Raw genomic sequence first — 15,079 nt, 5'->3', positions numbered from 1 at the left:
CTCGATATCGGTGGGAATAAACAAACTCCCATCAATCTTGTCCTGAAGAAGGTTGTATGAATTAAGGGACGACGAATATTCACGTCCCGAAAATAGACAACACGTGTAGAAGAATGTCGGTGTGATAAGCACGCACAGACGGAACCATCAGAACAGTGGATGGAGGACTTTTGTGGAATTGTCTCAATAGAGCAAGAGGCCTTCTATATATGAGGCCAAAATATACACATGTCACTAGTGTGTTATAAAAAGTAAAAACAGTATGAATGTAGGAGTGAATCAGTCTGAGTCGAATTTACATTTAATTGTTTATTGAAATGTTTTAGCATTGCATATGAATTTATTATGAGAATAAAGTTTTTAGAAACGAAATTTGAACATTTATTGGTATTCATGAAAAAATAAATGTACTAAGTGGCTATTCCCTGTCCGTTAGGTCCAACCCCTTTCGTTTTAGTATATAACGCCTGAAGGACCTGGGACGATAAGCAGGCACCCCTTTTTTGTATAATATTGCAAATCTACAGGACATCTACAGCCGCAGTAGTAATAGGAGAAAACCAGAGGGCGAGCGAGACACTGTAGCAAGGCGATACCGGTCCATTGCCTGACCAGCCCGGGAGAGGGCGACCAGGTGATACTAAGGTGAACCCACTGAGAAGCGGCCGAGTGAAGTGGAAAAGACCGCGCGTGCGTGGGACACCCAGAGAGTATCCTGCAAGTATACCGAGAGCCAGCATAATTGAAACCAAGAGAAAGTGGTGGTAGCCTGACCTGTGGTGGGTGGACCATGCGGCCCAAGAACAGCACAAATAGATCCAGCACTGGCCTACCACAGAACTGCATCAAAAGGTGCAAATAAACTATATTTTTATTTATTTGCATTTTTTTTAAAGCGCTCACACAGCCCACAGGCATCGAGGCACTGTTACAGGAATGGTTTGTCATTTAGTTGCGCAATTGTTTTTGGTCTTAGTTGCGTATTTATAACGCACTTACAAACCCTGAGGTTTCTAAGCTCGGACCCGGGGATCGAACCTGTGCTGCTTCGTGTCGTCTTGCTTCCTAGGCGAACACGTTGCCGCTGAGCTATCCTCCCGGGACAAGGTTGGGCTGTCGGGTCTGCACCGAAAGCCCAAACTGCCTATACCAGAGGCTGTGAAACCAAGTGGGCCCCAACAAAAGATGGAAGATACTTAACAGCACTGAACAGTCCCAGGCAGAACTTAGGCGGTAGCAATAACTTTCTCAGATTAGGATTTAAGTGGCATGCATGGAATAAGAGTTTGGGCTAGGACGGTGAATTTTTGATTTGGACCACACAGACGTCCTGACTGCCAAAGTTTTAGTTTGAGGTAGGGCGACCACCTCTAGTTAGGGATAGGTAGGTTTGATTATCACATAAATAAAGGTTTATAGCCATCACTATATGCCACCGTTTGGTAGAGCCACAATTGTGATGTGTAGTCCTCAAAGGTCCGACTCAATTGGAAAAATGGTCAAACCTGTCAGTAAAGAGTGAGACATAAGACCTGCACTACAGAAGCAGCTTTGAAGATTCAGGCTATACTGAGGCACCCACTGGTATTTGCATCTCTTATTAGGCTCAAATAGAGACAACAGGGGAGGGGGGGGCGGGGAGGAGTATGAGGGGCTGAAATTCAGTGGCGTCAAATTGGTGGAGGGGGCATTAATCAAAACTTCCAGCTTCATGCCAGTATAGCAGAATGGATTTGCAGCGCTTAAGTATGTTTTTTATTAGTGTGTTCTAGTTTACAAAGAAACTTTTCACACAAGTCATAAAAATACAAAATGAAAAACAGCTGACAATTCCTCATCAACTACATCAAAATTGGTCAATGAATGCAGCAATTTCCTTCAGCAAACCTTGGATACTACATTAAATTAGGTTTGTAAAAAATGTGTTAAAAAGCTTAAAAACAAATCTTTATGCAGATAACGTGTATATAAGTTTCATAGTTGTAATGTCATCCTTATTTTAATTTGATTAATAGAATGTACAACTAATTAGCGCCATGGTCATAGGGAGATCATTACCGGCTACTAGTCATTGCCAAACGGACTGTATTCACCCAGCCTATGTGGGCGACACACAGATTTGGCATCACAAAATCTGAAGAAACGGACATTCAATGGCCAGGTGTTATAGATTCCGGGACATTATGTACCCAACAAAATGTACAGGTGTTTGAGAGGTGTTCCTTGTATAATTTATTTCACCCGTCGGCAACGCATTCATTTTAAACATCAGGAACTGTCGCCAGTATGAATTCGGTAAATTAGTCAAATATTTGAGAATAGTACCATGGCTCCTAATGTCCCAGAAGAGAGGTTTGGCTGGTCATTTCCATCTCTGCTAGTATTGTGTTCGATAATTATCAGTACCTTAATGAAGACAATTACTAGCGCATAGTCATTTACTGCATACTTTAATTTTACCATCAGCGGTAACCCGGTGAAGTGGAATTTTCAGCTTGATAGCATTTATTCCATAATGTCATGCATTTTTATCATTAATCGTATTCATAATCCCCATTTTATAATGAGAGTTAAAAGACTAAGACAGGAGGCTCTGGTTCCGTGACCAGCCACCATCCACCACCCTTCCCCCACTAATAGCACGAGTACCACAGCCTCCGTTGGGTAAAAAAGTATTGGTCCAGAGTGTGCCCTCTAACATTTTTGCTGGCTTTTTAGTGTTATTGCCTCTTTCTCCCCAATGAGGTTTAATCCAATGCTTTACTGGAGACGGCATGCAACCCTGTTTATGTGCTGTCTGGGTAACGCCTAGAGCTAAAAAGGGCTCAAGTGCCCCTAGGCTAGTTCTCCCAACGGATGTTTGTCCAATCTACACGTTGGTGGCAGCTTTTTTCTAGGCTGCACTGCTTTGTAGCGTTTTGCTTCCTGCGGGACTTTGACTGGGCTCAATTCTCCTGGGAGTTGATCTGCATAATCCAGCCTTTTCTACCAGTTTAACGGGTTCCATGTGTTAAAATCGTGGCAAAAATGCTGTGGTTTTGTCGCCGCAATCCATGTAAAGGATGCGGGGGACATCCCCGCCACCCCGGACCCATTATACCATTTAAGGGAAGCAGGGACACCCCCGCTCCCCTTAAATGGTATAAGGGGTACACCTTTACCGGGTCAAACCACAGCATTTTTGCCGCAATTTTTTATAAAGGTGACATTTTTGCCACGATTTTATCACTGCATACTGGTTAACGTGTCGTGATATGGTGGTAGTGGGGTGCTTTGGCTCAACAGGCACCGAAGGAGGGGCGGGGTTACATTTACAGGTCTACTCAGGGCATTGGGGCATTTTCAGATGTATTTCTTTTGGAGTTTGGGGCGTGCACATGACCCTTCTAGCTGCATCAAAGCAATTCCCAGCCTTGTGGATGGCATCACGGTAGAATGTTCAGGCTCCATTTTGAAAAGATCAGCCAGGTTATTTTTTTATTTTAAGAGAAGTATTGACCAGTTGGGGGTGTTCAAATAGGGGGTGTTCTAAACTCTTGGTAATCGTGTATAAAACAGACACCCACTACCAACAGAATCAATGCAACAAAAGCATCTTCAAGCAGATGGGAGAAACCGGAAAATCAGACCCGAAAGTTCCTCAGTCCAAATGACAAAAAGATAATGAAGCATTGAGTCGACTCGAAAATAATTAAGGGATTTTCCAAAACCAATTGTGCTTAGTTCAATTCAAGCCCCATTGTACATAGAATGCATCTCAGTTCAAGCGCCACAATGTCCTAGTCTAGCATGAAAAGCATGTTCCCCATAAACGCGAAGCAGGAACATAATGGTCTTAAAAACCAGATCGATATGAAAACTGATATTTGTACTGTGGTACAGCACAAAGCTAAACCACATTGGAGGCCCACAACAGGAATCAATAGAACAGTTAATTGGGACCTGTTCAATTTCAGAAGAGGGGCTCCCAGATTTTGGCAGACTTTTGAAAAGCGAAACTTGCTCTATGTTAGCTCCAAGGTAGCTCAGACGTGTTCAAAGAGCAAAAACTCACCCGAAACCTGCTCGAGGCACTGCCTTTCGGCCGAGGTTGTGGCTCTTCGATACGTCCATCTGGATAAGCGTGCTTGTAAAAACAGTTACCTCCAAACGGACAGCTCCCACGACCTTCATTAAAATAACGGCATGACTTGTTGCTGAGAAGAAAAATAACACAAACTTACATCCAGTGAACAAAGTTCCCATCGGAATATCAATCAGTGGATAAATGTTCACCGTCCAAGAACAGAATGTAGGGTAACCATCTGAAGAGGCGGAGAGGACATTAAACTGACTTTCTTGCTTCATCAAAAGTAATTATAAAACATTAGATCACAACAAATTGTGAAAGTAAATAACCGAAGAGGCAGTTATTCCTCTTTTCCCCAAACTTAATGTCCTTATGACCAAGCATATGCGGCAGGGGACATGCGCATCTCAGTCCAGCCCCTTCTACCTTGCACCCCCACTGGCATCCTTTGCACACTCCCTTTTCCCCTCTGCTCATGCCATGGGGCACCTTGAAATGACAGGAGGGTTGTGGTGGGATGGGTGGGGTTTGTGGGGGGGGGGGGAGGAGGGGAAGTGGGTCCAGTCTCACTTTCTCCAAACCAGTGGGAAAGTTCTACTGAGAAGGCCAAGTCAGAGGGAGGAGAGTTTACTGGTGCAAATATTAGAGGCTTTGCACTCTAGCCTGGCCAACTGCGGATCATTCAGCAAATAGATATTACAGACACATCAGGAGAGGCAAACACTGCTGCTTTGTAGATTGGATTTAGAGTCTCCGGTGGCAAACTTAAGTAAGCATTCCAGACTGAGATGCAAGTCATTGGATGACTAACACTGCAATATGCAGGACACCACTTTGCTAACAATAGATGCCTTTGCTGCTTTCCATGAGGTGGAATCCTATAAGTTAAATATCTGATGCTCAAATATTTAGCTCACTACAAGCAAATCTTTAGTGCCCCGCCCGTCCCCCCAAATGCACAGTGTTAGGATGATTATTGTCCACAGTGATCTGGTAAGGGAAGTTAATCCATCTAAAGGTGGAATAGTGTTTCCAGCCCAAAACCAAGTCCTCCAAGTGGAGTCAGGCTTAAACTCAAGGGAAAAAGACATGCTGATAATGATGTCCACAACATTACAGTATCCTGTATTACACAACACAGTATCCTTGTGTTGTGTATTCTTGGGGGTACCTACACGTACCCCCAAGAATACACAACACAAGGATACTGACAATATACACTTCATTACAATCACATGTGGAATATCTATTAGGACAAACACGTACATTGGATAGATTACATATTTTTCACAGTCAAACTATGTATTAACAAGACCTTTCACAATCGGAATACGAGATGTAAGCACAATACCTGTAGGTAGGAACTATATATGATAAACATCACATACCTATAACCAGCTTTCTGATTCTTGTATCTGCTTAGATTCACATTCATTGGATAGGCCAACCTATATTGGTTGGTGCAGAGTATTACATGATTTGTCGGATTCAAAAAGGGACGATGTGTATGTAATATTATCCCTACTGTGATGTGTACAGCACCCATGATCCTTCAAGTGTCGAGGTCCTTCGATTGTCTTATTTCTGACCTGAGGTTGCATGAAGTATATAGTGAAAAAAGAATGAAGAGGTGTCCACATTAGAAACAGGTTGTCTACGTTACCTTCTACTCCCAAAAAGGTGAGGAGGGTCGGTGCATGTGTATCTAAGCAGATACAAGCATCAGAAAGAAGATTACAGGTATACCATTTTTGTCTTCCGAGGCATGTATTTCTACTTAGAATCACAGGCTTTGCATGGACTAATGAGCAGTACCAGATGGTTGATGGAAGGAACAGATGCGATTGGTGGAACAGGCAGTGTTAAAAAAAATTCAGAGAGTCATTCCTTGCTTGTGTGTAAACACAACGTTGAATGAAGGTGTGCACTGAACTCCACGTGGCTTCCCTACAGATGGCCTCCAGCGGTACATTAGCAATGAAGGCCAATGTAGGTCCTGTACTATGTGTGGAGTGGGCTTTAGGTGTATATGGCATCTCTTTGTTGGACAAGGTGTAGCACTGCTGTATGCATCTTACTATCCATCTAGCAATGGTAGACTTCGAGACAGGATCCCCTTCTTTCCCGGCTGCTGGGGAAACAATGTAACTGGTCTGTCTCTCTTCCCCCCGCCCTCTTATAATTGGTTTTGTTTTGTTGAGGTAGTACATGACTGCTCTCCAAACAAAGTTTATGGAGTGCTCTTTCTTCAGAGTTGAGTTTTGAGGGTCCTGAAAGAATGATGCCAGTTCAATGGGCTGGTTGACCTGGAATTTGGAAATTAATTTTGGTGAGAAACGTGGGTGTGGTCTTAAGACCACTTTGTTTTTTATGTATTGTGACAAAAGGATCAGTCACACACAATGCCGGACGCTCACTTATTCTTCTAATAGAAGTGAAGGCTACAAGGAAAACGACCAAGATCCTTGAGGCTTACTTAATACAGAGGCTCAAATGGAGGGGCCATAAGTTTACTCAAAACAATATTTAAATAATTGCAAAAAGGGGATTAAGTCTTTTAACCCCCCCTCCATGAAGGCCTTAACAACTGGAATCTTTCACCAAGAGATCTTGCTTTGCGAGATTGTATATGCAAACAATGCAGCTAAACTGACTTTTAATTAAAGACCAGACTCCAGTCTAACAAGTGAAGTAGATCGCCCAATTGACTGCTCACCAATCGCATATAGTGCACAGACGTTTTGACTTTTACGGCATACTACAAATCGTTTCCATTTGTTAAAGTAGCAGTGTCTAGTGTTTGATTTACGTGCTTTAAATATTTCCATGCAGGCAAATTGGAGGTGGCCAAACTCTACCTCAGGGGCCAAGTTGCTAAATTGGATGTCTAAGGATGTGGCAGTAGGGTTAACCCTGGATTCCGTGACCTATTGTAAGGGCATGTTAGCTTGATTGGTGGGCAAATTGACATTTTGAGAAGGTGGAAATACCACATTTGATGTGTCCAATTGAAGAAACTAGGATCACTCTTAAATTGTGTATGCAAATATCCCTGACCAACTGATCCACAGTGCGTTCCCTTGGACCCTTCGCAGGAATCTGGAGGAATAACAGCCATTTTGCGGTTTCTCTTGTGCCAACTAACTTTGTTTTGAGTCATACCCCCTCCTCCCACCCCAACCCAACCCCCCTCCCCCATGTGAGAAAAATGTGATTTATTTACAATGTCTGAATGCAACTTCCACTTGTGATCAGTGTTTCTGTTGAGTGTGGCTGCTAGGCAGTTGCGTTTCCCTGGACCATGTTGAGACATAAGGTAAACTCCTCTCTGGAGGCTCCACTTCCAAATATTTTGTGGTAGTGTGGACAGAGTTAGGGAGTGAGCCCCAACCAGTTTGTTGATGTAAAACATGGCGGTTGTGCCATCCATTTTAGTACATTTTTTCTGTCAAGTGATGTTGTAAAGCTTGTAGTCTTTTGTAGACTGCTAGCAAATCTAGAACACTGATGGGTGTTTTGGCTAGTGTCTGCACCCACATGCCATGCGCTGTATGGTGGAGGCAATGGGCTCCCTAACCTGAGTGTGTGTCTGTTGTGATCGTGATGTTTGTTGGTGGGTTGACAAAGGGTTTTCCCTTGGCAAGTTTCTTTGTTCTCCACTGAAGCACTAACATCACTGTTTGCGTAACCTTGACTAGATTGTCTCAATCGTCACTCGCTTGCGACCATCATTTTGCTAAGCACTGTTGTACTGGCATGAGTAGCCTTGCATGTGGCACAATGAAAATGCAGAACGCAATCATGCCTAGCAAGCACATTGCCCTCTTGACCGTTATCTGACAACCAACTGTATAACAGGGAATTTGCTTTAGTATGTTTTGACCTGGTTGTTGGAGTGGGGAAGACTGAAGTGTTTTGATTGAATTATAGCCCCATGAAACATTTTTCCTGACCTGGGTACTAGGCTCGACTTTTTGTTGATAGAGAAGCCCAGTTGATGCAGAAGATGTATTGTATTGTACGTATTTTGTTAACATATTTGCAGTCTCTCCTGATAGGAGACAGTCTAGTTAAGGGTACACAGGGATACCTTCTATGTGCAGGTGTGCAGCTACTACTGCTAGAACCTTTGTGAACACTCGAGGGCTGATGCAATCCCAAATCCAAGTACCTGGAATTGGTAGTGCGCTGACCCTATTTTGAACCATCGCCATTTCCGATGTGCTGGCAGCATTGAAACATAAAAGTAAGCATCTTTTAAATCTAGTGTTGCCATGTAGTATCCCACTTTGAGTAAAGAGATGACTTCCTGCAATGTTGTCATCCTGAACTTTTAAGGTGTGACATATGTGATTGCTGTTCTCAGACCGAGAACTGGCCTCTTGTTTTTTTTCTTTCTTTGGAACAAGGAAGTAAACAGAATAAATTCCTTAGTTTACCTTCGATGGTGGGACAAGCTCTATGGCTCCCTTCTCTAGAAGCATGTAGAATACGTTGGGTGTTCTAAAAAGGTATCCCTCCTGGCTCTTGGTGGATGATTGCGCAGTATTTTGAATTTCATGCAATATCCGTTTCTTACTGTTGACAACACTCATTTGACCCTCTTGATCCCCCCTCCCATATTTTGCGAATTATGTAATGCAGACCCTACTGGGGTGGTATGGGAGGGGACCTGAAAGAGGGAGTAACAATTGCTTGGTGGGAGGAGCTGAACCTCGAGTGGTTTGGCCTCTACTTCAGCTACACCCCCACCTTTCTGAATTTTTGATTGAGATGTAGAAAATAGTAATTGGCTGGTATAACATGAGCTGGAGCCTGATCCCGAGAAGTAGCCAGACTGGGCTGAGGATCTTGTGCAACTTTGGTTACGAAAATTACTGTGTTTGGAATAGGAACCTCTTTGTTGAAATGGTTTGACATTTGATTTAGAGCGTTTAGGGTTTCATACTTTCTTTGTGGTTTCTAGAGCGTCTACCACCTTCCCAAACAAGACATTAACCTCTACAGGCATGTTTAGTAGTGTGGCCAGAGTGTCCGGTCAAAAACCCGACTTTCTTAGCCAGGCATTTCTTTTGACTAGAGTCCCAATCACTACTATTCTATCAGCAGTTTCAGTGGCATCAAGTGTATTCTTGATAATGGTGTTCGCTGTCTGTTTGCCCTCAGTTAGCATCTTGAGCATTTCAGACCCCAGAGGCTCATGGACGTTGCTAACAAGGTCCTCTACATGGTCTCATTGTGCCTCATTAAAACTTGCCATAAGAGTAGCATTATTGGCGATGCGCATTTGGAAAGCAACTGATGTAGCTACCTTTTTCTGCATTGTGTTGATCCTTTTAATTCCCGTGTCAGGAGGAGCTTCAGGAGGTGGCCAAGGCAGTCCCAGCACTGGTGCAGGTAGAAGTAACCACCAGAGAATCCAGTTTGAGATGCCCCTTGATAAAAAGGGGGTCTGTAGGTGCAGGTTTATATCTTTAATAGGAGGATTAACTGCTCTGGTTAGGGCCAGAGTTGAAAGGGACAGCAGAAATCTCCTTTTAACGGATTGCAATAACAGGATATATTGCCACTTTTTTTTGTTGAGAATATCAACAAAATCAGAGTCCTCTTCTCGGTGTCAGTTTTGAAATAATCTGAACGTTTTTAAGATCATTGTATAGAATATGATCATCAATGGGTGATGTAGATATGGGATTATCAATGTTGGATGATGGGATAGTATACTCATCTAGCCCAGTGCCTCAGTCTTCTCCAAAAACCTAATCTTCAATTAGTACCATTATGGACTCCTCATAAGAGAGTGGTTCTACTCTTGCTGTTTTCGGTGGAGGTTACTCCTCCTTCTGTAAAAAAAGTTTGTTTAATGAGATGTTTTTCAAGATGCCATTTTGGCAAGTGTTTTTTCAAACCTATTCCTAAATGCAAGCATACTCTTCGGCTTGTCTGGTCCCATTTAGTGCATCTACTAAAGGGGTGGTGCCACCTGTGTACCTGGACTTCGGTGTGTCTACAGTTGTTGAAATATTTTGTTTTGCACAGGTTTATATATGTCTAGATGCTTTCAGAGCAGAACTAGCAGTACTCGACAAGTATGGTTTTTGAAACATGTGCCGAGAGAACAGCAGAGTTTTAGGAGCCACTTCCTGAGTGGATGTGTTTCGCTGAAAACAATATGCTTCTGTTTGCTTGGCGTTGGCAAAGTATGTGTCGCACATGATCCCCGAGTGTGCGTTATAGGTTTGCCTTTGGCGCCAGGGGAAATCCTCCAGAACAGAGCATGATGTTTTATGTTCAGAGCTGGGGGACTGGCACTCTGGAAGACTACATTTTCCCTATCGGATGTCTCCTCGGCATCACCAATGAAGCTGGGGCTGTCCTGCTCTGCCTCAGATTCCTCTGCGCCCGTGGGGTATTCCGCTGATGACTCAGCTTACATCATATACGCTGCCTAACGTTTTGATCATTGATCCCTTAGAGGCTTTGGTTTGCAGAGCTTACACACTCAACATTTGGCCTCTTGGTTGTCTCTTGAAAGACCACGGTTACACATGTGTGCATCTGTGAGGAATTGCCATCTAGCAAGGGTACAAAACCCTGGCTTTTTCGATTTTTAGTACCTAAAATTATGCGATTCCTTCTCCAAATCTACTAACCAGATCACCCTTGTCACAACCTTTTACCACAACAGTGCTTTAGATGATCTTCCTGGTACACTTACCTGCCAGGATGAAACTCCCTACTACTATTACTTATACTCTGTGGTAAAGCTTGTTCCAAACTGTCCACACTAGAATCATCAATGGGGAGATTTGAACCAACAACTGCTTCTCTGGTCAGCCTTTAACCTCCAACACAATTGGCTTACATCTTCCAAATGGATGTTTCACAAAAGGACAAGGATTCTCTTGTTGGTCTGTTTGCCATAGGCAATGCTGGTTACAGTGCTCTCCCCCTTGATTCCCTTTACCAGGGCTTTGCTCCGGTGATCTTGGACTTCTCCCTGTGCAACCTTGTGGGTGCTGGCAATGCAGGTTACAACTTTCTCCCTCTGGACATCGCTTTCTACGAGTATCAAATCCAAATTGCCATGGGATCACTCTTCGGTTAACTTGACAATGTAGTCACAAGAGTCTCCCAGGTTAGGAGAGTTGAGCCCCATGTGTCTATGTATCAGTTTTCTCTGGTTATGACAAAGTGGGTTACAATGTCCTTAGGAGTGTTGTGTCCACTCTGCTTTCTTATTGCTTATTCAGCAATGTGGTTTACAATATCCCTTATATGAATTCCCTTAATAGGAGAGTTGCCCCCAGTTCCCCCTTTTATCACTTGTTTGGCTTTGGCAATGCAGGTTACAATATTCCCCTATTAGAAATCCCTCAGTAAGAGAGTTCCACCCAGTTTGTCTTAATTCAATGGTTCGATATTCAAAATGGTTATTACCTTGTGGTCTCTGAGCACCCCAGGGTGACCTGCTTCAGGCCAACTCACTGGTATGTCCTGACATCTCCTGACTTGCCGATAAACCTCCTGCTTCACTTTTCTGAACCTCCTCTGCCTTTGACAGCTCTGTTGCATCTGCCGCCACTTGCAGAGCCCTTCAATGGAGCTTCTGCAGCTCTGTGCACTCCCTGGTGTGAATCAGTTACCAGAGCAGTTCATGGCATGTCGAGAGCTCATCTCACTTGCGGGCTGGCTGGCTTCAATATCGCACGTCATCTGCAGAGTGCCAACTTCTGCTGCCACAACAGCAACTTCAGCTTCTCCCTTGCCCGCACCTGAAAGGCCTTTAAATGTTTAAAGGTCCCCGCTCAGGTGTGGTCATTACAAAAACTAGACCACCAACCATAGTTCACTAACTCTGGGCCACTCTTCCTTGTCTCAGAACCAAGTCCATAAAGTTCTTATTAGTTCTTTTATTAACTAATTCATTCTGATTAGGGGATTGAAAGGATTTACACCTAAATAAGGGTTTTAAAGGCGTTAATCCCTTTCCCTGAGATTTAAGATCTGAACAAACTAGAATCATAATTGCTGGAAGTTGTAATATTAACTTCCCGTTTGTTCAAAGGATCTTCATACTTGGCACTTTGGATAATTCTGGAGAGGAAGTCTTAGTCACATGCCATTAAATATTTAGGGGACATTAGGCTGGGATTGTGTGATGACTCCACAGGATTCATCACATTAGACATACGCCAAATGCTAGCGAACACTAAACATGGACCCCCTCATTATTTAAATAATGAATGTTCTACAAGTGCTCTTGCTACAACAGAGTTGCAAGAAAGTATTTCAGGTATACCAAAGTCTGGAAGATTAACTTGGCTAGTGCTCGTTACTAATGTGCTGGTACGTTCATCTTACTCAACTATAGCCCGAATGTTTGTCAGCGACCATGTGGGATTATAGCCACAAAAAAACATTGCACGGCAGATTTGCCATTTGATCCCATCGCGAGTGCTGGCAAATCAGACAAAGAAGTAGAAAGACAGGTTATTACTACAAAATATTGCAGACCATCACTACTGCAAATCCAGAAATGTAGAATTTTTAACACCCCATTTCACTGCATATATATGTGGGGGATGGGTTAAGTTGATGATAAATGTGGGTGGCGCAAAAGGGAGGCTTCCCCTGCATATATATATATGCAGTGAAATGGGGCAGGAGGAATCAGATTCACAGTTTTTTCCAATATTTTCATATATGCAAAGACCGCAGGTGACAGCTTGCACAAAAAAAGAATAAAACTAATTCTCACCAGATTCAATGACCTACAAGGAATAAAAGTAGTCAACGAGAACACAAAGCAGTAGTAAACTCTTGAAAACTAGTAATTGAAAACTTTAGCCGGGTTTTAAAAGTTACTACATATTGCCACTTGAACTTAAACAAATATTTGTCGAGTTAACAACACTTGACACTTCCTTTTGTTCCAAACTGGAGCCCTCATGGAAACATCCTCTTTGGACGATGAGCCACATTCCTCACCACTTGAGAATAGTGGGCGAAAGCCAATAACTTTTTTTTTTTTAAATAAAAGACCCGGTCACAAAGACAGCAAAGCTTTGCTTAAATGGTCTCCTCATAAAAATCTCAATCACTTCCTGCTGACATTTTGATGGACCATTACATGCTGGCAGACAGCTCTACTTGCATTGGTTGTAAAGAGTCATTAGTTATGAAAGAGCAAACAATCTATTTGAATTCAACTGTTACTTTTCTGCAGACGTGTAACTGGAAACGCCATCTACGCAGGGTATTCGATAAACAGTAGCCAACAAACACCTGCCATTCTAAAAGAGGACCACACTCAATGCCATGTAACAGCACTGCTTGCTAATTCCACATGTATCCATTGCGTCCGTCTACTATCGATACGATGCCTTCCTTACAAGTTTCAAAACCTTTATTTTGGTGTTTTGGTTGGGCTGGTAGAATTTCTAACTGGCCCCAACTCTAGAATGGGAGTAGTCTCGACCATTAAAAAAATTACAAAAAGAATTCAGTCTGGTCAAAATAAAATATGCCTATACAAAAAAACGAGAAAAAAAAAATCCCTAACCTTGCCCCCCTTCCCAATTGCCAAATGTGTTGGAATACGAAAGGAAAAATAGTGTCTTAAAAGTAATGTCAGAATGGCTTAACTAACCACTCCCTTCCCCATGTTCAGCAGCACAGGGTCTCGAGAGTTTCTTAAAGGATAGGTGGATGGCACAGTTTTACAATTCTTGCACACTCCGGCTTACTGGTACAATTCAACAGAAGTTTGGGCCCGAAACTTTGTTTTTGGCAGTTCAATGAACTCTTTAGGCTTCTTCAGTCTTCTCATAAACACACAGTTCTACTCTTGACTTCTCACTTAGCCACACTTCAACACAGGCTTCCCTTTGCCGGGCTCGAGCAGGCCTCCCTTTTTGCATTCACATTTTTACCTTATCACAGTTCAGCACAGACTTCCCTCTGCCGGTCTCACGCCAATTTTCCTCTGTTGGGGGCGGGGGGTGGGCGAGGTGATGGGGGTTCCCTTCCCCACGTTCCTTCACTTTGCCACAGTTCCTCAACTTTCGAAATTGCAAGGCTTTTACGTAGACCTCTGCATGACCACTTCACCATTCTTCACACAATTAAACAATCAGTCTCTGAATTCGCATTGCTTGTTAATACTTGTAGTTTCTTATTCTTTTCTTCACCCTCTTGGCCTCTTTCAAAGTTCATGTGCAACAACAATAATTGTTGATATATGTAGTTCCTTATTTCCGTTACTTTGCCCTCTTGGCATCCTTCAAAGTTCATATACTTTGCAATTCATTTGCTCAACTTCGCTTGGGATTACAGATACTTTCTTGCTCCCAGTTCCCTTTAAAATACTTCAACTCAGAACATTTCTCATAGAGCTTTGAATGTGCGACTCCGCCTCGCAGGACCACTCTGTTACTTTGTATACTTTCTCCATCAACCATTGTCCTTTCCATTACGCGTCTTAGCACATGCGCAACCTTCAACTTTGTTACAGTCACTTTTGCTTTTAACACAAACCAGGCTTTTGTTGCCTTCGGCATCTCACTGGTTGTGTTAATTGGGCTTCTCTCGTCAGCGTCTTTCATGCAGCAGTCAAGGCTGTTGCCAACGCTTCCTCTGCTCCTCCCCAACTCACCCGGGTACCGGGCTACTCTGAAGCATCTTGAAGTGCTCTCCCTTCCGCTCACCTGGCTTCAGACTTGGAACGCTTACAGCTTCCCGAAAGAATGGAAGTCTCACCTGGCTCTCTCATTCCTCACATCTGCCGATCAGCCCCTTGGCATTCCAACTTTCATAGCCGAGTTTGCATTAGCCCCGAAAGAGCTGCTCCTTCTCGTTCCCAGCCTCGCTCAGTGTGCTTGTGTGCACCACCTTTTATCCTGACAGGGAGTGTTAACAAGTGGCAGGTGTGCATAGTTAGGATTACATGCCTGGTCTCATTAAAAGGGACCGAGCCATTGCAAGTCAGTAGAGGTAATCTTTCTGGGC

The 15,079-nt window shown here is 43.3% G+C and overlaps 1 protein-coding gene across 2 annotated transcripts in view; it reads right to left on the bottom strand.

Moving 5' to 3' along the window:
• Positions 1 to 15,079, bottom strand: part of MKRN1 (makorin ring finger protein 1) — a 302,715-nt gene that overhangs the window by 63,994 nt on the left and 223,642 nt on the right. For both annotated transcript variants that reach the window (XM_069628815.1, XM_069628816.1), the window contains exon 7: positions 4,055 to 4,196. In XM_069628815.1, the coding sequence (XP_069484916.1) occupies positions 4,055 to 4,196 (142 nt within the window). The remainder of the gene's footprint in view (positions 1 to 4,054; positions 4,197 to 15,079) is intronic.

The sequence above is a fragment of the Ambystoma mexicanum genome, chromosome 12 (genome assembly GCF_040938575.1).
Source record: "Ambystoma mexicanum isolate Mex_15411 chromosome 12, UKY_AmexF1_1, whole genome shotgun sequence".
Taxonomy (NCBI): Eukaryota; Metazoa; Chordata; class Amphibia; order Caudata; family Ambystomatidae; genus Ambystoma; species Ambystoma mexicanum.
This window is presented reverse-complemented; position numbering and strand designations above follow the sequence as displayed.